This window comes from Colletotrichum lupini, chromosome 3, assembly GCF_023278565.1.
Source record: "Colletotrichum lupini chromosome 3, complete sequence".
Taxonomy (NCBI): Eukaryota; Fungi; Ascomycota; class Sordariomycetes; order Glomerellales; family Glomerellaceae; genus Colletotrichum; species Colletotrichum lupini.
This window is the reverse complement of record NC_064676.1, coordinates 587650-613634: the sequence shown is the minus strand read 5'-3', so window position 1 is coordinate 613634 and position 25985 is coordinate 587650. Positions and strand designations below refer to the sequence as shown.

General features: G+C 38.5%; 5 protein-coding genes across 5 annotated transcripts; 3 read left to right on the top strand and 2 right to left on the bottom strand.

The window, feature by feature from the left end:
- Positions 1 to 7333: 7333 nt before the first annotated feature.
- On the top strand, positions 7334 to 11762 carry CLUP02_04912 (uncharacterized protein; the record flags this gene model as incomplete). The annotated part of the gene is made up of 10 exons (XM_049283921.1): positions 7334 to 7445; positions 7518 to 7843; positions 7899 to 8121; positions 8198 to 8531; positions 8567 to 8606; positions 8661 to 9180; positions 9237 to 9294; positions 9880 to 10016; positions 10212 to 10357; positions 10446 to 11762. The coding sequence occupies 10 exons, from the start codon at positions 7334 to 7336 to the stop codon at positions 11760 to 11762; spliced, it is 3213 nt and encodes a 1070-aa protein (XP_049141064.1).
- Positions 11763 to 11963: 201 nt separating this feature from the next.
- Positions 11964 to 13257, bottom strand: CLUP02_04911 (oxysterol-binding protein; the record flags this gene model as incomplete). Its single annotated transcript, XM_049283920.1, has 2 exons — positions 11964 to 13103; positions 13213 to 13257. 2 exons carry the CDS (start codon positions 13255 to 13257, stop codon positions 11964 to 11966), a joined length of 1185 nt encoding a protein of 394 aa, XP_049141063.1.
- Positions 13258 to 13358: 101 nt separating this feature from the next.
- On the top strand, positions 13359 to 14199 carry CLUP02_04910 (uncharacterized protein; the record flags this gene model as incomplete). The annotated part of the gene is made up of 4 exons (XM_049283919.1): positions 13359 to 13481; positions 13535 to 13605; positions 13645 to 13766; positions 13832 to 14199. 4 exons carry the CDS (start codon positions 13359 to 13361, stop codon positions 14197 to 14199), a joined length of 684 nt encoding a protein of 227 aa, XP_049141062.1.
- Positions 14200 to 17477: 3278 nt separating this feature from the next.
- On the top strand, positions 17478 to 17711 carry CLUP02_04909 (uncharacterized protein; the record flags this gene model as incomplete). The annotated part of the gene is made up of 1 exon (XM_049283918.1): positions 17478 to 17711. A coding segment is annotated over one exon (234 nt), but the record flags the coding sequence as incomplete, so codon positions are not given.
- A 3608-nt stretch (positions 17712 to 21319) lies between these two features.
- On the bottom strand, positions 21320 to 25612 carry CLUP02_04908 (serine carboxypeptidase; the record flags this gene model as incomplete). The annotated part of the gene is made up of 10 exons (XM_049283917.1): positions 21320 to 21810; positions 21873 to 21944; positions 22018 to 22405; positions 22486 to 23158; positions 23214 to 23326; positions 23391 to 23522; positions 24465 to 24767; positions 24835 to 25083; positions 25285 to 25447; positions 25509 to 25612. 10 exons carry the CDS (start codon positions 25610 to 25612, stop codon positions 21320 to 21322), a joined length of 2688 nt encoding a protein of 895 aa, XP_049141060.1.
- Positions 25613 to 25985: the final 373 nt, after the last annotated feature.

Genomic DNA, 25985 nt, shown 5'->3' with positions numbered 1-25985 from the left:
TATAGTAACGTTCCGACCTACCTCGAGTTCCCTTTTATAATACTACTTAACGTTATTTAATTAACTATTTTTTAAAAACAGAACGATAATATCTTAATTAATTAATTATTAGCTATTCTTATTAAAAAAGTATATAAAAAAGCTAAGTAATAGCTAACCGAATTAATTACGCATAAGTAGCGTAATTAATACTCCTTAAATATATACCCCTTTTATTAAATATAATAGTTAGAGGATATAGCTAGGGAGGCTAGGTCTCCTTTTATACTAACGGCTTTTAATAAAGTCGCCGCCTTTATAAGTCCCGATAGAGCGTTATAGGCCCTAATAAAGGCGCTAAGCTCCTAGTTATTAACCCTAAGGTTGCGCTATTTAACTAACTAGTAGAGCGCTTCTTACCCTCTATTACTTAGGCCGATTACTTAGCGTACTTTAATAATATAGCTAACTAGCTTACTTTACTTATTTATATCCGTAACGATATCCTTTTTAAAAAGAATACTAAGTAATATATCGACCTTAACCTTATTTAAAAACTATACTTTAAAAACGATAAAAAGACCCTGTTTAAATAAATTAAATAATAGCTAAAAGTGCGTATTACTTAATACTAATTAGAGCAGGTCCTAGCTTTTATTATTAACTAGCTAAGTAATAGTACTAAGCGCCTATACGTAATAACCTATAAGAACCTCGACTTTATACGTACTATTATTATAGAGCTCCGTATTATAAAAGAAGCCCTTACCCGAGCTAATATTAATAACGTAGCTATAGCCGAAAAGCTAGAGTAATTAGAGAACGGCTCTTAGGCTAGCTTTATTTAAAATATTATTACTTTTAGCGTACTAAAGTAATAATTAGTATACCTAGAGATATAGGGTAGCCGCAAGACTACTTTAGCCTCGTCCTATCCCGTTACTTACGGTTCTTAGAAAATACCTAACGTACTTATTTTTATAAGTAATAATACTAGCTTTAAGTTCGACTATTAGCTCTAGCATATTACGAAGCGCTTAGAGAATACTAATTATAATATAAATAGGTACCGCTTAGAGTATATTATTAATAAAATTAGAAATAGCGCTATAGAATTTATATACTTAATACTAATTTCTAATAAAATTACTATAGCTAAGTAGCTACTCTATAAGTTTAAGTTAGCTTATACTAGCCCGACCGCTATAAACGACGCTAGTTATAAGCTAGATATACTTATAATTACGCTTAAAAAGGTTTATTAAAAGCGCTCTATATTCGCTAAGCTCGCGCGTATTAATAAGTTTCTAAAGTCTTAATAAAAGCGCCGTTTTTATAATAAGCTACCTATATATCTTTATAACTAGGCTATATTAAAGTACTTAGATAATACGGCTACTTTTTAGAAATATACTAAGTACGTTACTTAGTTAGTTAACGTAATATAGCCCCCTTTTATAAAAAACTGCCTAGTTAAGGCTTTTAGCTAAACTTACTAAACCTCGAGTAGAAGTAGTAAAAGTAATAAAAGTAGCGGAAATAATAAAAGTACTAGGGGTATTAAATAAGACCGAGGTCGCACCTCTACCCGCGAGACGATCCCTAAAGCCCTATATTAAAAACTTAAGGATAGTAGCGCTTACTTCGTTTATAATAATACTAAATATATCTCTAAGAATTACTCTAAAAAACTAAAGACTACTATAGCCGTTATTAACGCTACCGCGGGCCCTATTAAAATAAAGTCGGGTTTAGAAAACTAAAACCCCTAATAAAAATAAACTCCTAGCTAGGGGATACGTATAAAAAGAATAGAAAATTAGTAATTAATTTAGTAAACTTATAAGATCTCGTAGGGGGCTAGCCCCTTAAAATAGAGCTTATATTAGTATTTAATAAATATAGAATTTACTTAAGAGCCTTATTTAATACGGGAGCTAATAAGTACGGATTTATAAATAACTATATAACCCCTCTATTATAATAGTTCTACGCGGCCCTATTTTATAAATTACTATACCTAATCCCTACTACCGGGTTTAATAAAGAGTAATTAGATAATATTAGCGTAGTATAGGCCGCTAACTTATATATTAATCGACAGGTCCTTTTAAAAATACCCCTCTTTTAGCTTAATATAAGCTATTACGACCTAATCCTAGGGCGGAAGTAGTTTAAATACTACGGGGTAAACCCTAATATTCGCTACCGATAGTTAATATAGCCTAAGGACTTATTATTATAAAAGACGCCCTCTATTATCGTTAGGGATATCGAGGACCTATATACCCCGGAAGTTATTAATATATAATACTAAATTAACGCCGACCGCTAATAAGACCTATTTAAAATAAATATAACCCGCTATAACCAAAAGCTTTAGTAATAGCGAGCGAAGAGTATATTAATTAAAATATTATTACGCCCGCTAAAAACGACGGCCCGCTAAATATAATAGTTAAACGAGGCTAAGAATATAAAGAAAATAAAACGCGCCCTTAATAGTATTAATATTACCCCCGCGGAGAGGGCTAAGTAGTAAAAACTATACTTAGTAATAATATAAATAAATATTACTTTTATTAGCGCTCCCGATTTTAAAAAGAACTTAAGGTAGAACGACGTTAAAATAAGCTCTATATTACTCTATAAGCTTAACCGTATTATAAAGGATAAGAAAGAGGAGGTAGACCCCTTCTATAATAATAACTAGGTTATTTACGACCTTATAATAACGAACTTATTAAAGTATTTACGGCCTTAGACTAACGTTTTTAATAAAGCGGCTAGTAATATACTAGTACTTTATAGGCCGTATAACTATAAAATTAAGCTCTTAAATAGTAATAAGGAGAAGCTAACTTATTACTCTTTATATAAATAGTTAGTACTAGAGTTAGAGGCTATAAGAGCCTATTTACTAAAGTACTTATAAAAGGGATTTATTAAGCTAAGTAATACTCCTTTTATATTACTAACGCTATTTATAAAAAAGTATAATAATAGTCTACGCTTTTGCGTTAACTTCCGTAAGCTTAATAAGGTTATAAAAAAAGACTACTACTTATTATTACTTATTAACGAGACCCTCGCATAACTAAATAAGGTAAAAGTATTTACTAAATTAAATATTAAGTAGGCTCTTTATTATATTCGCCTCGACCTAGCCTCTAAGGACTTAATAACGTTTAGAACTTATTACGGGGTATATAAATATAAAGTAGTACCCTTTAGGCTTTATAATAAGCCTACTACGTATTAATAATATATAAACGAGATATTAATAAAGTACTTAGATAACTTCTATATAACGTATATAAATAATATCCTAATTTTTTTAAATAACCCCCTTTAGTACTAAGAGTACGTTACTAAAGTACTAAACTGCTTATAAAAAGTAGGCTTATAAATAGATATTAAAAAGTGCGAATTTAGTATTATTTTTATAAAGTACCTAGGCTTCGTAGTTTTTATAAAAGGTATATAGCTTAATAAGGAGAAAGTCTTTATAATTAGAAATTAAAAGCTACTTATATTACTTAAGGGTATCTAGTCTTTCCTTAGGTTCTATAACTTTTATAGGAGATTTATAAAGGACTACGGCTACTTAACTAGGCCCCTTGTAAGGCTAATAAGTAAGGGAGTTTTTTTTAACTTTAGCGCCGATTATAAAACGGTTTTTAAAGTTATAAAGCTAGCGCTAACGTCGGTATTTATTTTTTATTACTTTAAACTAGAGCTATTAACGCGGTTAGAAACTAATATTTCTAACTTAATATGCGCCAGAGCGCTATTATAATAATAAAAAGATAACGGGTTATAGTACTTAGTAGCTTTTTATTTAAAAACGATAAGCGGTATAGAGCTTAACTATACTATTTATAATAAGGAAATGTTAGTAATAGTACTATACTTAGAAGAATAGCGCGCAGAGCTTATAAGCTATAAGTATAGGTTCCACGTTATTATAAACTATTAGCTACTATTATTCTTTATAACTAAGCGCCTACTTAACTTATAATAAGCCCGCTAAGCTAGCACGCTAACGGACTTTAATTTTTAGATTTACTACTACCTAGGAAAAGAGAACGTACTAGCTAATACCCTCTTATAAAACACGGAGGATATTTATACTTAGTAAGTACTAAAAGAGGCTAATAAGACCTAAGTCCTCTTATTATTAGGACTATTATCCCCTAATATCGTAGTAGAGTTATAGGCGTTATTAAGCGCCGTAGTTAGTTAATTATAACTTATAATTAGCTCGCTCTTATTAAAAAACGAGCTCTAGGGGTACTTATTAATAAAGAAGATTTTAAAACTTAATAAAGACCTTATTATAATATCCCTCGTATTAATATAAGTATTAATAGCTAAAGGGCGCGAGCGCTAGTTTATTTAAAACGACGGATTATTAATAATAAATAAGAAGCTCGTAATACTTAAAAAAGAGAACCTTCGTACTATAGTTATTTATAAGGTTTATAAGTAAAAGCTCTTCGCTTACTTAGAGTATAATAAGGTTATAAAAATAATTAAATAATAATACTACTAGCTAAGCTTAACGGCGGATACTTATTAATACGTATAGAACTATTATACTTATTATTAATTATAAAAGCCGTGTAATAAGCCCCTAGGGGAGCTAAGGCTATTTCTAATACCTAACTACCCATAGTAATATATTTTTACTAACTTTATAACTATCTTTACTAATTAAAAAGGATTTAATAATATTTAGGTAGTAGTAAACTACTTAAGTAAGAGGGCGATATTTATTCTTTATTATAAAACTACTATAATAAAAGATATAAGCCGGATATTTTATAAACGGGTACTACTTATTTTCGGCTTATTAAAGACTATTATATTAGACTAAGGCCCCTAATTTATCTTCGATTTCTAAAGGGAGCTTTATAAGATCTGTGGGGTTAAGCTATAGCTATTAACGGCCGACTACCCCTAAATAGACGGCTAGATAGAGGTACTAAACTAATATATCTTATAGTAGTTAAGATTACTAATTAACTAGTATTAAAATAACTAGAATAATATACTACCCGTAGTTAACTTTACTTATACTACCTAGCCTAACGAGACTATAGGGCTATTATTATATAAAATAGAATTCGGTTATTAACTATAGCTCTTTTTTAACTAGTCTAAGCGAACTTACTAATTTAGCTCTATAAAAAAAAAGCTAAACCGCACTAATACGTAGCGTATAGCCTAGGGAATATATAAGGCCTAGGAGACTACTAGGAGTAATATAAAAGTTATTTAAGTACGATATAAGAGATATACTAACCGCTACTAGCGCCTAGATAACTTAAAACTAGGGGACTAGGTCTTTGTTAATACTTCGTATTAAAAATCTATTAATATAAATAAACTATAGTAGCCGTGGGCCGGGCTATAGCCTATCGTTAGTACTAAATAGGGGGGTATATAAATTATAAAACTATTAACGAGTAGCTAGGTATACCTAGTCTTCTACTTAAATAAGCTAAAAAAGGCTATTAATAACTTACTACCTAGGTAGAACTAAGACCCGCCGCTACTAATTATTAATAATAATAATAAACTAAAGTACGAGGTCTTAGAGGTTATTAAATTACGCTTATATAAAGGAAAACTATAATACTAAGTAAATTAAAAGGGATACGATATAAACCTAACTTAGTACGACGTAAAGAGCTTTAAGTATGTACTAGTAATACTCTAAGTATTTTATTACTAATATCTAACTACTAAGGGCCCGCTACGGAATATAAATATATAAATAAAAGCTGCCGCAGCTAGTAATTCGCTATTATTAAGGGACGATAATAATATAATAATAGTAATTATAGCTATAGATTTACTAAAATAAGGGGTAATTTAGAGGTTTATTTTCGGTACTACGGATAGCGCCCTTTAGTATAGAGGGGGGGGTAATATTACGGCAGTGGGTATTAGGGCCCTGTGGGCCCTATGGCTCAGCCTTAGGTTACGAGGCTAAGCTCTTAATAGTTACGTAACGAGCTAGACCGCTAGGCCTAAAGGGCTAGCCCGCTAGCTTCTACTTACTATTCTGTTTTTTCCCTCTTTACGTTAAGTCTTTAGTTAATTAGGTTAATATAGTAGCGTTCCGACCTACCTCGAGTTCCCTTTTATAATATAAATAAACTAAATCTTAGATCCCTTAATAATAATTATATTAAAAAGTTTAAGTAGCTAAGTATAGTAACTAAATATAGCTTATTATATTCTTAGGGTCTTCGAGGTAAGTATATAACCGGTTAGAATCCTAGTTACCGAGCTAATATCCTCGCTCTTAAATAAGTAGTTTTTAATAACTTTTTTATAAGTAAACTGCGCCTCGGCTTAATAACGGGGGTTCTTAAGATCGAGCTAAATAAAAATACGAGTATTATAAATAAGAGTAGAAAGTACGTTTTTATTTCCCTTTTATAAAACGCTCTCTATACCTAAAGCTCGAGTTATAGGGCCCTAGGGTTAGTAATTAGAGCCCTATATAAGTATTTTAAAATAAAAAAGGCCTAATATAGTTCTATAATTAGGTTTATAATAAGAAGTCTTTATTAAAAAATACTAAGGTTGTCTAAATAATACCTCGAGCTCGGTTATATAAAAGCTTATAATAATAACGTATTTAGAGTTTTTTAATAGCTAAAAGGACTCTTAAATAGTAATAAGGGTAATATCCCTTACGAAATAAAAGCTCGAAAAACGGGTCTTAATCTCGTTTATAATTATAATCCTACTTAAATACGTCTCGTAGTTAAAGTATAATTATATTATTATTAATCTAAGTAATATTATAATAGCTAACGTATCTAGCCTAGGTCTTATAATTAGGACCTTTATAATCTTAGGGGTTATAAAAATTACGTTTATAAAGTCCGGAATACGACGCTTCTTTATAAATAAGCGTAGTAATATAAACTAAATAATAATAATAAAGGTTAAAAAGGTATTAAAAATATTTAATAAAAGTAGTAATCGTAGCGGCGTATAGTAGCCGTTACTTAAGCTAGTTATATTTAATATAGGGGGAGAAAGGGGAATTGGGCCTTATTAAAGAGGTTAGTATAATACGGTAGCCCGCACTAACAGTACGTACTAAGAAAAAGTATATAAAAAGAAAGTTAATTTAAGTCTGCAGTGTAACAGGGAAAATACCACTTACCGCTTTATCTCAGTCTCGACTTATACCGTAGCGAGGATCCTTATACGAGCTGCTCGCATAAATCACCGTTATTCGAACTCTAAAACTGCTTAAGATACGTGTCGTACGATCGGTGAAACTTGTGGTTTTCTCTGTTTTCGTTGTGATTTGGATCCATGGAAGATGGACGGCCGTGATAGAGACATCATGACGTTGCCTACACCCTCCCCTAGACGCGTCGCACCTAAAGAAAACTCGACTGGAAAGTCAATGGAGCATGGCAAAGTTGAACAAGGTTCGTCATTTTTCGGAATCGTCTTGAAAACAGGCATTCGACTAATCTTACGGGAAATTTTCGCATTGGCAGGTGCCTCAACTCCTACTACTTCTGACGAAGACGCCGACCTGTCTCGCCTAGGGCTCCAGTCGCTGGCGAAACGAGACATTGGGCCTTTGGCTATCGTTGGATTAGGATGGAACATCTGCAACAGCTGGTCCGCAATTGCAGCCACGCTAGTGATTTCAATCAGCTCTGGAGGGCCCGTCACCCTGCTCTATGGCATCGTCCTCATTTTCGTGTTAGGAGGCGCATGTGCGTTGAGCATGGCTGAGATCGCATCCGTCTATCCTACCGCCGGGGGACAATACCACTGGACCAGCATCCTAGCACCCAAACGGTACAGCCGTGGACTTGTAAGACTTTTTGTGGCTCAATTTTCGTCTGTTGCTGACGTGTGCAATTATTTAGAGCTATTGTTGCGGCAGTATCAACTTCCTAGGTTGGATTGCCAATGGAGCGGGCTTCATCATTCAAATGCCAGTCATAATTCTTTCGCTCGCATCGTACCTCGATCCTACGTATATCCCAGAAACATGGCATATCTTTCTAGTCTTCCAGGCATTCAACATCGCGTTTACAGTGTACAACATTTTCCTGATGAAACGGACAGCTTGGGTCCACGATATTGGCTGTAGGTACTGTTGTTAATTACTGCACCTCGCAGACCATCTCCAGACAGTGCAAAGGCTGACTATCTAATTTCATAGTTTTTCTTTCTTTGACAGGCTTCTTCGTGATAACGGTCACATGCTTGGCGCGCTCGGGACGGAAACAGAAAGATTCCTTTGTGTGGACCACGTTCGTTAATGAGAGTGGTTGGTCGTCAAAGGGAATAGTCTTTCTGACTGGTCTACTCAACCCTAACTTCATCTACTCCGGCCTCGATGGCGCCATACACTTGGCCGAGGAATGCACCAATGCTTCATCTGCGATACCTAAAGCACTTGTATCGACGATAACTATCGGGTTTGTTTCGGCTTTTACGTTCAGCGTAGCTATGCTGTACTGCTTCACAGATCTTGAGCCTGTGCTCTCATCACCGTATGCCCCCATTTTCTCTGAACCTAAGTGTCTAGGCCCGAATCAGTAACACCTAGCTTCAAGTCACGCGGGGCGGTATTTGTGTTGCAGGCATAGGAAGTTTGCAGAGCTGACATGAGCTTACACTAGGCTGCCTATTCTCGAGATTTGGTCGCAGGCAACTGGATCCAGCGCAGCAGGAACAACGTTCGTGATTGTACTCTCTTCTTGCGGATGCTTCGCTTGTACGGGACACTACAGACGGCCAGTCGACTCACTTGGGCATTCGCTCGTGACAATGCCATTGTATTCTCCCCATTCCTTTGCAAGATCCACCCTAAAATGGGCGTGCCAGTCAACGCACTTCTCGTCAACTGGGCACTCATCTTCGCTCTCGGTTGCTTATTTCTAGCGTCTTCGACGGCTTTCAATGCTCTTGTCGCTACCGGCCTAATTCTACAGCAAGTGAGCTTTGCCTTTCCAGCCGCCCTAGCTCTATATCAACGGTCACAAGGAGAGGCGGCTTTCCGTCGATTACTGCCGCGGCGAAAGTTTAACATGCCGCCCCTCATTGGTGCCGCTGCCAACATTTTGACGATTGTCTTGGGACTGTTGGCGCTGGTGTTCTATGACTTTCCCGTTGTTATGCCTGTCTCGGCTTCGAATATGAGTGAGCTAACTGTTCCATTACGACTGTACAGCCATTCCTTGCTAATTCAAAGGCAGATTATGCTTGCGTGGTTCTCGGGGTTATGGGTCTCTTTTCTGTCGCGAATTGGTTTGGGTACGCGAACAAGAGGTATAGAGGACCTAGACTCAACTCAGTGTATTAGATTGTATCGCCCAGTAAAGGTATTGAAGGGTCTTTTTGAAAGACTATTCTCTATAGGAGTATGAAGATTCGCAAGGTGGGGTGACGGAATCGAAACGAAATCGCTTGATGATGCCTTTTGTGCACATAGCGCCATGGAAATTGTTTTTCTTGACTGGAGCCTTCGAATAGTAAACGTTAAAGCCTTGCCCTTATCGAGGTGTTTCCATCTCTATAGAAGGGAGGAACAGTGGAGATATATTAGCGACGTTGAGGAGTACATGCACTCTTAATCGACGTGATTATCTCATATGACACATCGCCATCGGATGCATTCGGCATAAATCCGCTTCCGACTGAATACCCTCACGGGCTTGACTGGCGGCATTATCGTATTAGCTAGGCGGGAAAAGTATCAACAATCCAACTCGCGTACCGCAGCAAAGCCAAGAGGAAGTCAGGCAGCTATGCGCATACTACGACGTATTTCCAAAGACATGCAAGACACCCAAAGTAGTGAATAAGCAGCATTGATCAGACGCATGAGCTTTCATCTAGTTGGCACAGGTTAGCGCAGAGATTCGTGGCAAAGCCCTTTTGGTTTGTTCGAGATGCCAAATTCGGACACTTGCAGTTGCTCTGCACGAACGCTCCCAACATCACTTCGCAGTCTTCACATCTTGATATTTCTTTCCGTCGCTTATTTATGATAAGAGCGGGCGCTTCCATCGAAGTTAACAGGTTCGGATGAGAAGTAGCAATAGTTCCCTGAGTTGACAGTGCCTGTACCCGGTAGCGGAGTCCCTGTGAAGATAGATCAGCAAGATCTAAGAAACCTTGGAAACGGTCGACTCACTAGAATCACGACACAACAAGTGAGACATGAGCAGTTGGCTTCCTGCAGAAGTGTTTCGATCACAAAAAAAGGGAGCCCAATTACGCAGTCGATAAAGCCGATCTTGCACCAACAGAGATCATGTCGCAGGCCGCCAACTTTTCACGCAACCAACTCGTGACCGATCTAGACCACGTGAATGTACCCAGGGTTTCCAGTTATAAATACACTAATGATAAACATTTGTTTCCCCCGGGGTATTCATTGCTCTTCCTCTCCTTTTTCACAGTCTTCAACTGAATTCCTGATTATGCCGCCCTATCAAAAAGAGAGAAAGCACCAATGTGCCATCTGCAAGGAACGATTCAGTACCAAAGAAGGTCAGCGACAACATAGGCGCGCAAAACACTCTGATGAGATTTCTGCTCAATCGACTAGAATCGCCGGACTTGTACAACCTCTTCCGGTTGTTACCCAGCCAGCCAGAGCCGCCGAGCCTGTCCGCCCACGTCCGTTGGTAGTATATCTGCCAACCAGAGCCAAAAAACCTGAGACCCCTGAGCTGCTCGTGACCCAGCCAGTCAGGGCTATCGAAACTACTACGCCTATGCACACCATATACAGGGGAAACATGTACTCGCCAGCAGTCGGACGAAACGCTATTTGGAACCAAATCTCGGATCTCTGTCACTCAGAGGAGAGACTCCGAAAGGAAAGATATACTCTACCGACCACAATGGTCAATGCCACGCACAGCTCGTCCAGCATGGCGTCGACAGTTGATCTGCCCTGTCCTGATAAAATCCAATCCAATCCAAAGTATGCCGCTCTCGTCATAGATTGCGAGATGGGCGGTACCGAACGAGGCGAAAACGAACTGATCCAGATCACTATTCTCGACTTCCTTACGGGCAATGTGTTGCTGAGCCGCCGGCTTGTAAATCCAAGAAGACCCATCTTAGACTGGCGTGAAGACGTCACTGGTCTCAATGCGACCAAGATGTCCGCAGCTCTTTTACGAAATGAAGCTTTGGACGGCTGGGAGGCCGCGCGCGCAGAACTATGGCGCTACTCTGACAAGGACACGATTCTCATCGGACAGTCAGTCCGCAATGACCTGCGGGTGCTACACACCTTCCATGCGAGAATCATTGATTCCGCCATCATCACTGCAGATGCCGTCCTCGGGTCGAAATCGAAGATTACGAAGAGGTGGGGCTTGGAGGCGCTGTGCAAGGAGCTTCTCGGTATCCAGATACGTTCTCCGACCTGGGCGGCTGAGGGTGTAGCACACGATGATCTGGAGGATTGTCTGGCGACCAGGGAGTTGGTGATGTTCTGCGCCCAGAATCCGGACCAGTTGAAAACTTGGGCTCAAAGAACGAGGAAGTCCTTCTTTTTAGAGAAGGGAAAGGGGAAGAAGAAGAATGAGGGAAGAAAGCCACAAGCCGGTAATGCGTCGTCTCCTGTACCCTCCAGGCAAATCGCTTTTGTGAGAAGTGCGGCGTCTGGGGAAGAATGGGAGGATGAAGACGAAGGTCCGTTGAGGTGGGAAGATGTGGTGGACTGGGATACGTGGCCGAAGTCGCCGCCAGACTCAGATTAAACCTGGTATGCCAGATTCTACGACTACTTCATCACCTCCACGGAACAATTTGTCTGGCGTGATAAGCTAACGAGGCTTATAGAAGCAGCGTTCTCGACCTGAATAGCAGGAGGAAGTTTAAAAGATAACAATATAGATCTTACGCAAGTATTTTAGTCAAATAGTCATAATGCATCAAATTTAAATCTAGGCAATATTCCTTTAACCCAGTGGTGTCGATTCTCCTCTGAACGGCCGTTGCACCGAGTCCCTCTTTGAATCATCAATCGTCCAAACGCCTTTGGTATGCTTGTCATGTAATTCCCAATTAACGCCCTTTGCCAATCGATGGAAAACCTCGTGCTCCTCCCCAGGAATACTCTTGAAGAACAACGGCTCCCATGTCTCGCCCTTCTTCTTCTCTTCCGCCCTCATCCGCCGCTGCGCCTCCTCAACCTGACTCTTTGCGCTGACCGTCTCGCGGAAGTCATTCTTACTGAGCCCTTGAATGACGCCGTTCCACGCGCGTCTAGACTCCCACGGATCTTGGGTCGCAATCGGCTCCATTTCCATCGGCGCTGGGAGGTTCTCCAACGCGTCAACCTCGTACTTTTCGAGAATTTCCCCTGTCCTTCCATCCTTGACTGTCCAGCCTTCGCTCCAGCATCCTTGAAGCTCGTAGATTGTGTTCTTCTTGTCGTTCTTGTGGTACATCCGCGCCTCGAATGAGTTCTTCTTGCCTCTAAGGAACCCGCTGCCCGAGAATTTGATCTCTGAAATGTAGCCCGTATTGGAAACAATGTAATATGTTCCCAAAACCTCTGGGTAAAGACACGCGTTGAGGAATCCCCGAACCTTGACCTCTGGCAACGGAATCAGGTAATCCTCGTCATATCGGTCAATGTGAACCACGGCGTGCCCAATCTGTCGAATGTTCACAGTACTCGAAAAGGTCATCTCCACCCGCGCATACCCGTCCGCGCGAATACCATGCTCCTTGCTGCCCATGTGCATCGCCGTGATGGGCGGGTGGTGGCTAACCTGCTCCGCCACGAGCTCCGTCCTCGCCTTCCGATCGGAATCCGTCCACGAAGCGAGGAACAGCTCACCCAGAAACGCGTTGAGTGGCTTCTTAATGCTGACGTTTGGCGCGCCGGCGACGTAGAACTGGCTGCGCATGGCGATGAGGATCATGCGCAGCACCTTCAAGCTGCGCTTTTCCGGGTCTGATTCCAGTGCCGGGGCGACGAAGACGCCTGGCCGCTGGCACCAGCAGTGGCCGACTTCGACCACTGACGATGGTGCCAAGAAAGAGGGCGGCGCGGTGACATTTGAGAGGTCTCCCTGGACAGAGGAAAGGAACTAGAGCGGTTTGTTGTTAGCGGCTTTGCTTCTTTTGAGAGTGCTTGAATCATGTGGTGGAGCCCTTGCTGATGGGCAACCAGTCGTTATGGAATGCGGTGCTGCTTACCTTGACAAGATCACTGATCCGTGATGAGAATGATTTTGTATCCATTTTGCCGTGTGATTGTATGATTCCCGTCTAAAGTTCGTCTCCCGTATTTGTTTCTCTTCTAAAGTATCGCTCTTTGTTGTTGTCGTTGTTATTAATGAGATATGGAATGGCTGGAGGCTTATGAAATGGCCAAATGTCTTGACTCTGCCAGGAGCAGTTGTTTCAGCGCCGTTTCAGTCGACACTGGGCACGTCCAAGAAGCTTCAGCAAATCAGTGGAGTTGGGTGACAGAAACAATAAGAGGCTAGATAGATCAACGTAAAGTAACAAGGAACAGAACACACTCGAGACCGATTCTGTCGAGGGAGGGGTTGGGAACGCTGCTTCTTTTGAGATAAGAGGTCCTCAGTCCCCATCTTCAAACTAGCATGTGAAAGGGTCGTACAGTCTCGTAGTGTGCCATTACTTCATTGGCACATACCAAGAGCTCTCTAGAGAAACCAACCCCGGTCTCACCCGCTGCCCCGTCACCCGCGCGATGACCGCCATGCAGACTCTCGTCTCTTGCTGTCTGCAGTTGATACCAATCCCCCGTCCCGTCTGAAAAACGCGGCCGCGTTTCCCCCCTGCTCAGCCCTCGCTCGGCGCTGCGCCTCCCGGGGGGCTCGTGCTGTCGTGCCGCCGGCGCAACAACGTCCCGCCAGGGCCATCCACGTCTTCGGATCGGACGAAATGGCCGCCAGCTGGCGGATCGTCTGTCTCGCCGAGTCTCTTTTTGAGTTTCTTGTTCAGACGACTCAGGTTCACTGTCTCTCCGGAACACATACGGCACGTCGCGCACCCAGAACCACGGGCACGCCGCACACTGACCCTGGCAACCCTCGAAATGCGCGCACCCGAGATGAGGAGAACCTTAGTTTATTGAAGCTTGAGGAGTTGGAGGGAGCTAAAACCCGTCGGACCGCAACTACAACACGTTTAGACACCGGCGCTAGGGCATAGGGCAGATACCAGCGCTGCATGTTTCCTGACGAGTTCCCCTCATGCGTCCAATCACTGAAACTGTTGGATTACGAGGCAGAAAAGGGGCCCTATTAGGTAGTTAAGTAGGGGTGGTAGGTAGGCAGTCTGGGCCCGTGCAGACGGACCCTTCCACCTACCTATACCCACTAAGGGACCGCGGGCTCTGCCCACGATCTTCCCCTCCTACACATACGTAATAGACCTATACTAACCTATTAACCTAGTCGCAACCCAAAAGGTCTAACCTACTTACGTATATACTAATACTAATTAGTAATTAAATTATATATATATTTCTACCGTAGGTTAATAAGGATATAACTATAAAAGAGATAGCCTCGACTTACCTCGTTAATTATTTTAATTTATTAATTTAGTTTTATTTATCTAATTAATAATAAGTAGCTTAGTCTATACTACCTTAGCTCTCCTCTATTATTACTAATTAATAACTAATTAACTAGTTATAAGCTATTAAGAGCGCGCTTTATTACGTACGATCTTTTTTATTAAAACTACTATTATAAAAAGATTAACTACTTTATTATTATTATTAACCTCGCTTTTATTATTAATATTATTTCCGCTAGCCTTATTATTATTACTAACTTCCCTCCGATCGAACCGCTCGTAAAGGAATCTATTTTAAATCTATTATAGCTAAGTACTATTTTAAATTAATAATAAGTAAAAGGAGATTAACTATTAAAAAATTAATCTAACGATTACTAGCGTATTAACGCTTAGTAATAATAAGACCTTTAGAATTATAAGTACGTTAATAATAAATCTCTTATTAATAGCGAAGTATTCTAAGATACTAAAAAAAAAAAAAGATCTCGATAGTAATAATAATAGGGATCTATTTTATATTATTAATAAATCTACCTCTTTTTAACTTAATAAAAGCTCTGAGACTAGACTAATAAAATAAAGTATAAAAATTACTAAAAGGAATCGCTAATTAATAGCTAATGGAATCCTCTATTTATTACTAAAAGTATAGTTATAAAAGGCCTTTTTTCTCTTTTTATAACCTTTTACCGACCTTAGTAACTTTTTATTTATATACCTCGTTAAAAGAGTAGAATTTTTTAATTAGTAATAATAGCCCGCTTATTATTATTAAAACGATTACTACGACCGACCTACTACTTTTTTTAACCTAACTAACGTTATATTATAATTATAATATAACGATTATATCCTATAATAATTTTTTATTATATAACTTATTTTATAAATATATTATAATAATTACTAGCCTTAGTAATAAGTAAAAAAGGTCTAATAATTAGTTAATATTACCTCTAGCCTACCTATATTCTTAAATTACGGAACTATACTTAATTTTAATTCGCGAATAGGACTACGTTAACCTAACTTAATAGGGCTTATTTAATATTATACCCGCCCTTACGAACGATAAAAAGCTTAATATTTTTATTTTTTATATAATAGGATATTATTATTATGACGGCTTAACGGGTAAGGAGCTATAAAAGGACTTTAAAACCGATTTTTAAAACTAGGAAGTAGGGGACTTCTTAAAAATAAAAAGTACGATTTTTAAAAAGCTAAGAAACTTCTTTATAAATAACGGTATTAATTTAATAATTAAAAATCGTAATTAAATAATAAAAAAGATTACTAGCGCCCTTAATACTTAATACTTCCCTACTTAGATTTTTAAAAAAATCGTAGCTTATTATAACCGTATTAAATACTTTAATATATTATATTATAATCCTTATTTTTTTTATTTACTACTTTTATAACTAATAAATACTAACGATCTTATTTAATAAGCTAGAGAAATAGTAAGGGAATTTATATAACCCTAACTCGCTTAATCTTAGTAATTAAGATTCTAACCTTAGCCTCGTTATTAACTAATTAACTTACTACTTCTCTAAAAAAAAGAGGAAGAAAAACTAAAAAATAAAGTTATTATTACTTAATAACGAAATCTACCTCGTTAAATACTATATTTTAATATAAAAACTAAAAACGATATTATACTTAATACCCGCTAATTAATTAACCTTACTAAGCTCTATAATAATAAAAATAAGTATAATAATAAAAAGTATAATATTTTTAATAAGAAGCTTCGGATTTTTAAAATACTATATTAATAAATAAGAATTAATAAACAATACTATTCTAGTACTTTCCTAAATATACTTAAAAAAAGGGCGTTAACCTTTTATTTTAACTAACTTAATAATACCTCTAACCTACTTAGCTTTAATATAATATATTAAAAGACCTAAGAATACTTCGAGCTACTTACGAGCCGTTAGAACTACCTCGCTAAGCTTTATAACTTTTATTAATATTTTATAATTTATAAGAACCTAAGTAAGTCGAATTAATAAATTCTATAAGTACTAATTAACTATATTATAATCCTCTACGAGGTACTAACTACTTAGGGATCCGTTTTTAATATAAGTAACTAACTCCTCTACTATATAAGTAGTATACTAAAATATAAACTTATTATACTTAACCTAGTACCTATATTTACTAATATTTACTACTAGCTTAGTACTTCGATTAATATTATAAAAAAAGAGCGCGACTATAATAAGTAATAATAATATCTCTAAAATAGTACTTATAATAAAGAGGTCCCCGCTACTTACTAAACTAACCGTACTTATAATAGCTTTAATAAAAAGACCTAATTTAATAAGTAAAATTAATATAGCCGTAGCACTACCAATAAAAAGTATTTTATTTATTATAAAACCGGCTATTAGTTAACTAAGTACTTAGAAAAAGAGCGACGTTAAGTATATAAAAAGTATAAAAATAATAAAGAAAAAAATAAAAGATTTATACCGAGCTTATACTTATAGTTCCTTACTTTTTATAAGGGAACTGCCCTTACTAACGATAATAACGATAATAATACTATAATTTAATACTTTAATAGCCTCGACTTTAATTATAAAAATAATTACGAAAACGAAGTCTAAATCTTAACTATATACCTTACGACTACTATTAGTAATAAAACCCTTATAAATATCCTCGCTACTTAAGTAATAGAGCATAGCCTTATTAATACTACCTCTATTAACGAGTTAACTAAGCTTATAAAACTAATAACCTCCTTTTTATTAAATAAGAAGTACTTATTAAGGGATTTTTAAAGTATTATATTTAATACCGGCGCTACGGGATTCTTAATTATAAGCTACCCTTAACTCCTCATATTATAATAATAACGACCCGAAGTTATTCTTAATACTTCTAAAACTAATAAAGTAAGTATTCGATTTAGTAATAACGAACTTATAAAGTTATCAAAATCTATAGTTATTAGTACCTCATTTAGTAATATTACTTTTTACGTCTTATTAACTAATACTCCTTTCTTATACTACTTAAAAGATATAAATAAGCTAAGAGTATACTTTAATAATATTAATAACTTATTAATTAAGGGAGATATTATAGTACTTATTATTTATAAATAAGAATACCCTTAGCTTCTACTCCTTAATAATAAGAAAGCTATTGCTAACTACTTAATAAAGGGCGAATTATACTACTTATATCGGTATTTCGGCCACCTTTTAGTTCCTTATCTCCTAAAACTACTTTAGTAATCTAGTAATAATATAAAAATCGTAGCCCTTAAGAAGCTTACGAAGATTTATTAATAATACTAACTTAACGCTACTACCCCTAGCTAATTCAAATTCACCTTACGAAATAATTACGATTTTAATTATAAAATCGTAATTAACGTAATATACTTAATAAATTATAAAGGTACTAACTAACTAGTACTTTACGTCGTTAATACTACTACTTCCTTTTAAATAATAAGGTTCTTTATAAATATAATTACGAAGTATATATAAAAGGCTCTTTAGCTATATTAAATTAATATTTACCTTAGTTCGCCGGACTAGATTATTATAAATATTAATAAGAACTTTAGCGCTATAAAGTTCAAATTTTTTACTAAATCTATATTTATTAAGGTTAAGGAAGTACCTATTAAAGCTTATAATAGTATTAATAAAGCTAAGAGATATTATATAGTACTTAAAAAAGTATATAATATTATTTAAAATAAGTACTTATTAATAAGCGCAGGGGCTATACTTTAAGCCGTAATTAAAGTAATTAATAATATAATTAGCCTAAATAGCCTTATTCTTATACTCCTCGTTTTTAAAACTTTTCTATGCATTTTTAATAAATCTCTACCGTTACTAAATATTACTTAACGTATAGAAGTAATTAAAAAAATAATAAAAAAAGTCTATAAACTTTATATTAATAAGTAAATAAGCGAGGTACTAACTACTTAAAACGGACTAAATACTTCCTATATTATTAATTTATTATTATAATTAAATATTAAAGTTTAATAAAAAGGTAAGGGATAGAAAGGCTTATTTAAGCTCGTTTTAATAAATAATACTACTTACGTAATAGAATTACTTTATAGCTTAATAAGCTTCCGGGCTATTATAATTAAACCCTAATACTTAGAGGAAGTTAACCCTAAGTTACTAATTATAATAATAAAATACGTTAACCGCCTATTAATCCTTATAATTAACTAACTAATTAATAATAGCGCCGTTATAAACAAAGTCCTTAATAAAATCGTTATTATAATTAATAATAACCCTCTATTACGGAATAAAAGGACTAAAAAAATATTAATACGGCGCGGCCGTAGTAATACTTTTATAACTACGACTTATTTTATATTTAAAAAAGAGGTAAATTTTAAGCTAGTTATTAAGCTCTATAATAAGGGTATTATTACTACCCTAAGAGTACTTTTTATAGAATTTATTAATAAGGAGCTTTTAGGACTAATAAAAAAAAGGGTAATTAAATTCGTTTAACTTAGCCCTAAATATAGGGATATAAGGATATTTAAGTCTCGATTTATTAACGAGATTAAAAACCTAGGACTTAACTTTATTAAAAAGTCTTATTTAGTTATATAAGGGTATAATAACGAGGGGAAAAAAGAGATCCTTATATAGTTATTAATAATTTAAAGAACTAATTAACGTCTAATCCTTGCCCTAGCCCCGACCCTAATTTAAAAAAGCTACGTTATTTAGTTATAAAATATTACTTAAATATATATATAATCGAGCTAACCTCTTTATTATAAAGTTTTTACTTAATTACTAGCTCGGATCCGTTATTTATATTCTGAGGGTACTATTCTATACGTCGTATAGTTATTATATAGTCTCGTAAAATCTAATATTTATTAGTAAGTAATATATAATAAGTATTATTTAAAAATACTCTAAATAATAGTATTTACGTTCGATCTATACTTACTAATTTTAATAAGAGAAAGCGGATTATTTAGTATTATTAATATATAAACCGATAATATTATTAAACTATTAAATAAGACTTTTAGTTAAAAAAAAGAAAACCGAGCTTAAGTACGCTAAGCTACTAGCTAAACTAAAGTAATAACTATTAGCTAACGAGCTACTTATTTTCAACGGCGGGATTATTTTATTAAAAAGTATTAATATAGTACTTAAATAGAAGAACTAAGAGAAGAAGCTTAAGTAGGTTAACCCCTCAGTATTAAATACTAAATAATAATTCGTTAAGTAACGAGCTCGAGGTACTTATATCGTATTAATTTACTAACTAAAAGTAGTTTTTAATACGTCGTTTACTATTTAATACTAAGTAAATCTATTATTTATTAACTATACTACGCTAAATTATTATATTAAATAATAAATAAATTACTTAAACCGAGGGCTTATATTCGTATTATTAAATCTAACTATAACTAAACTCTTTATTTTTATAAATAGGTTATTTATAAATAACGCTAATTATACTTTATAACTAGGTTATATTATTATCTTTATAAATAAAAAATAGATTAACGAGAGCTTTATAATGAATAATAATATTATTTATTATAGCTCTACGAAGAGTAAAAGGATTACTTAGAGCGTATTAATATTAAAGATCTATAGAATAGTTATAAGTATTAACGTTACCTATACTATCTTAACTACCCTAGACCTTATTATTAAATAACTTAACGTTCTAAAAATCCTTATTATAGTTTATATAGATTTATATTTATTATATAAATACTTTATTAAGTTAAGTATTATAAAAGAAAAGCGCTTTATAATAAATATTATAATACTTAAGTAATTATATAAACGCCGCGAGCTTTACAAGATCTATTAAATTAGTAATAATAATAACTTAGTTAACGGGTTTATAAAGAATATATTAAATAAGTCCCTCGAACGATTTGTTAATAAAAGAATTATTATAGTTAAAATAGAAAGATAGGTAATACGTAGTTAAAATAGTAGTATATTATAAGTAATAAGTTATTTAGCGAACGTATATACCTCTTGGGCTTTAGCTTAGAGAGAAACGTACGTATTTAGGGCGTAATTAAACTAATAAAAAGCTCTTTTTTAACTATACTAAATTTAACGATTTCTAAAGAGTTTAAGTATATAAATTATATATATTAAAAGGTTAGGAAATAATTAAAAGGAGTGGATATTAAAATTTCTATATAAATAATTATAATAGAAGCTATACTAAAATTTTAGTATATAGCTTTAGGTATTTCTAAATAGGGGATTAACTATAGATTTTATTATTAGTTCTTATTAGTAGGGGACCTAGCCCCTATTCTAACCTTTTTTATTATAAAAATAGAAGATTACTAATATTAGATTACGAAGTAGAAAAGGGGCCTTATTAAGTAGTTAGGTAGGGGTAGTAGGTAGGTAGTCTGGGCCGGTGTAGACGGACCCTTCTACCTACCTATACCTACTAAGGGACCGCGGGCTCTGCCCACGATCTTCCCCTCCTATATACACGCAATAGACCTATACTGACCTATTGACCTAGTCGCGACCTAAAAGGTCTGACCTGCCTACGTGTATACCAACAGAAACACACTTGTCCCGACCGTCTCTACTTGTTTGGCCCCAAAGTGTTGAGCTTGCGGCCTGCCTCGAACCATGAATTGCGCTAACTACCTCAAAGTGCATGTGGTCTATTAAGCAAGTTACCATTCCCTTGCCCAGTTTCTTCACAGCTCCTCGGAAATCTGTTGGCCTTGACTCTCTCGAGTAGCGTCAATCACGTAGTAGTCCTTCACCAGTGCGGTCCCGTCCTCGACCGTCTTCCACACATCCTCGGGGCATGTCTCGGGCTTGAGGACATAGCAAATCGGATCCGGCTCCTGGGGCGGAATGTTCTTAATGTGCCACGTGTCCTTGACGCCGATCGTCGACAGCTCGTCCGTGACGGGGATGAGTCCCGTCGCGATGTCCCGGTTGAACGTCGCCCGCATAAAGATCTCGTACGCCGTCACGGGCTGATAGGACGGCACCTCGTGGCCGGCTTGGTAGACACGCGAGAAACTGTAGTTACCGAACTGGCGCGTCATGCCCGTCACACCATCGGGGGTGATGAGCGGGGCGTACCCGGCGTTGGCAAAGTCTATCGATCGGTTGTAGGGGATCGCCAGACTAGCCTTCTCGCCGCCGACCCAGTTACAGGCGTAGTCGCGATCTCCATCTGCACACAAGAGCGTTAGGAACAGCACGCAACTTTCAAGGATGGGGATGATCAAGACTCACACATCATGTGAACTTTGACGCCGCTATCGAGGAGGTACCCGATTGACTCTCCAAATCCACCCAGGATCATATCTATAAAAATCACTCAGTATAACGTTCATCTGAAAGCATGAAGCGCCCGCGAATGGGAATGTAACCATCTTACCGAAGGTATTCTGGAAGCTGATGCCCACTGCCGCGGACGATTCCGAGTAGTTCACAGGCACGCCGAGAGACGACAAAACCTCGCCTTCGGTGAGGTACCCGTACAAGTGCGGGGCCGGGAAAGGGTCATATTTGCTGTGTCCGATATCATACCAGCCCCTTCCATCGTCTTTGCTCTGGTAGATTTCGACGGCGTTGAAGCCGCACTCGGTAAGGAAGTCGCCGCAAATTTCAGTGTAGTTCTTCTTGGCACCGTTGGCGACTAGCGGTCCATGTTCTTTGAGGGCTTCCTGGCAGTCAAGAATTCGGTCTTTGCAACCGTCTGGGCGGGTCCAGTTGTGCATCAACGCATCGTAAACCGACTCATTGAAGATTTGCATTCCATAGGTCTGAACAGGTGGTCAGCGTTGTATCTCATCATGATACACCCAGATACTCTAGGCTGTATCAAGGGGTACAAATTGCTCACATTATTGTACGGGAACGTGATCCAAGTCTCACCTTGGATCGACAGGTCAATGAGCCCGTTGACGATTCCAAGCGTATCAAGGTGGATAAACTGGGCATTCTCCTCGGGCGATGAGCCATTCTGGATCAACTCGTTCTGCGTCTGGAAGTGTCGAAAAATACCAGGCGCATAGTGTCCTCCGTATGACTCGGCCCACAAGCTGACCCGGTCGTCAATGGGCTTGTAGCCAGGGAACTCAAAGAACCACGTCTGCGCAAAGTGCCACAGAGCGTGAGCAGCATGCGCCGTGGTGTTCGATGTCTGCGATAGCTTCTGGCTGGATGCAGTGCCGTACCGGTAGGTGTAGTTGCCCTCGGGTACACCATCGCTGAAGTTGGCGGGGAACATGCCCCATGGTCCGTTCTCTTCGAAGTTCTCGTTGGCGTGGATGGTAATATTGGTTGGGATATCGTAGGAGAATCCGACCTGAGTCGGTTGGTCGATGTAGAGTAGATTCACTTCGTTGTTCCAACTCCACGGATTCAGACGAGTCGTCTTGGAGTCCTCGTTAACAAAGCAGGGGCCGTTTTCTTCGAGGAGGCCCATGATGGAGGAGCCTCCCGGTCCGCCGTTGAGCCAGATTGCCAATGGAGCATTTTCGGGAGCTTTGCGCGCCTCAAAGAACCAGAAGAAGCTGTAAGAATCAGCACCAGTTCCAAGTGATAGCCGAGAGCATTTGCGGTTCCTACGTGTTGATTGGGTAGTCTTGAGCTTCCCCATCGACGTCATTCAGGGTTCCTGAGGGTAGCTGCACGTATCCGGCGTATGACTTGACCCCGGGCGTGGTCTCACAGATACCGGGCTAGAGGACAAGGACCTCAATTAGTCAAGGATGCAAAGGACCATGGAAAACAATGTGCGCTCACCTCTTTGTATGAAATAGTGACATTTTCGTGGAATTTGGACTTCAGCACCTTGATCCCCTCGGGTGTGGGCGGGAACTGCGCGGCCGCGAGACCGGCGAGCCCGACAAGCGCGATTGAGGCGGAGGACAACATCTTTACAAACACAACTCACGGGACCAAACCGCCATTGACTCTCTTTCGATATGATGGATGACTACGGCAGTGTATTTATCGGAAGAGAGTCTTACAGATCAGCCTGTCTCGCATGACGTGACGCGTTGCACACGTCCTGAAGGATCGCGAGAACGACGACAGAGTGGGGTCAAAACTCAGATAAACCTCTATCCCGAGCTTTTGATTCGACCAGAACTTTGACCTTCCTATCTCGGCCGGCGTTTAGACCTGATCGGCTTCCCGGCACGGTGCGGCACGGAGCAATTATCTCTGAGCATCACGGAAATCTAGCTTTAAATGGCTAATGCTGACATTTTTCACTTTGCAGAGTTGTGTCAACTTCAAAACCGACAATGTCAGCCATCTACCCCGATCGGCTCGCCTCTTACTTTCTATGAAGCCTTATTACAAGAGTCTTCTCGTAAACAAGATTCGTTGAATTAACACCAGACAATTGAGTCATTCAGGTCAACTATCCTCTATGTAACTTTCTGGGAGCGGCTCCAAACATTTTCTGAGAATAGAAAAGAATCTGTACTTCCACGACTCTATTTTCGAAATTATAATGGAGGACGCTCAAGGTGGGCTTCGATAGGTTTCTCTCCCGGCCTAGATCTTGAGAGCCGATAACGTTTGAATACATCGCTCCGAGGCTCGGGGAGATAGGCCTTAGAAAATTTGCTAGCGACTGCCTGCAATGGAATGGAACCTTTAAGCATATATCTTTGCGAGGCCGATAACGAACAATACTGATTGATCAACATCAATGCACTGATCTTACATTGTTCGCTGGATTCACGTTGACTCCCCGCCGATCCATCTCGCTCCCCATGCGCTCAGCGTCTGATTCCTCCCTCCGCATCCACTGGCACTCTTCTGAACTAGGAACTCCTTGACCTTTTGCGCCAGAAGCTCATGTACATGGTATGTAATATGACCCGAATTATACCAGAAGTACTCATAAATCGGCTGACACCCGTATGCGGCATAGTTCGTATCGATATCCCAGGCTTTGTAGCTAGGGCAGAAAGAGCTCGTATTGGTGAACCCGTACGACGCCGCGTTATCAAAGACCTGTGTCAGCCAGCTGTACGTGTCAAATACCAGAGCAGTCACGTCGGGATGCTTTTCTGAGAACGCCTTTGCGGTCTGGTTGACTACGCCGTTGAACGTCTTGATCATGTCTGTGCTTGGAAGACGGGCTGGGTTGAGTTGCGATGCGGGCTGTAGTATGGTCAACACGATTCTTGAAGAGGTTGTCGAAACGAAGACTGTGCCGGATTTGACGTACATTCTTATCGAGGGGAGGTAAGTTCAGGAACAGGAAGTGGCGATGCCCGGCTCCATATACAGTCTCCAAGGCTGCAAACTGCTCCGCGATGACTGCAGTGTACAGTTCTTCCCAGCTGTTCAGCCCGTTGACAGGGAGCTGGAAATTGGCCATGTCATTGATGTCATTGATTCCAATGTAGGAGGCCACGAGTGACTTGGTGGGATCGGCGTTAATGACTGACTTGCCGTAGGTATCCCATTGTTCGACCTGTTTCTCATACGAGATGGTATGGTTCCAGTGCAGCGGGACGCTGAGATGGTGTTAGCTTCATCTCATACGCTTTGCGTCGAATTAGCTGAGAATTCCTCACAAGGTAGTCGAAATATCAGCTCCGGCGTATGCGAACCCCCATAATTGCTTCTCGCAGTCCCGAGGATGGCCCTCTTTGCAGCCAGTGAGCTCTTGAACCCAATTAGGCCCGCCGGCAGAAGACGTGTTCTGCCCCGGAACAATGCGGTCACCGAGGAGCTGCTCGGGTGTGAAAGAAATGTTCAGCTGGGATCCGATGAAGCTGTATGCCCAGCGACCTTCGGTTCCTTGGACGAATGTGTAAGAGTCGCCAAATGTGAGTCTGAGCCCCTTCTCGCGTCAGTGATTTCAAGTAGCCGTCCGTGTGGATTTTCAGAACTCACACATATTCCGTATTCTTCCAGCTGAAGGGTGTCTCAACAGCGACTGGCGAAGCAATCGCAACTGCTGCTGCCCAGCCGAGCAGGTAGGCCTTGGAGACAACCATCGCGACAATGCACCAACGTCGAGTCGCTGCAAGGAACCGGAAAGCTGGGAACTTTTCGCAACACGAACAACGATATCAGATGGACCACTCCAGTAGGTAGACTTATAGGGCAACATCTCGTCCCCTGAAAGCCCTCCGCTCCTCCATCTTCCCCGCTTCAGGGCCAGATGCAAGCTTTGAAAAGTAGACGCAACTGAAATGAAGTGCCACCCGTGAAAACCGGTGGAATGGCGCAAACACCACCTAAAATTGCGGCTCGCAGGGGATAGCTCCCCCCTAGTTCCAGGTGATTGGGAGAGTGATTGGGCGGACTTTTTCGTCTCCACCAGTGAGCGCGGGGGGAGCCTAGCATCCCATCGGGCGTTCGCTGAAT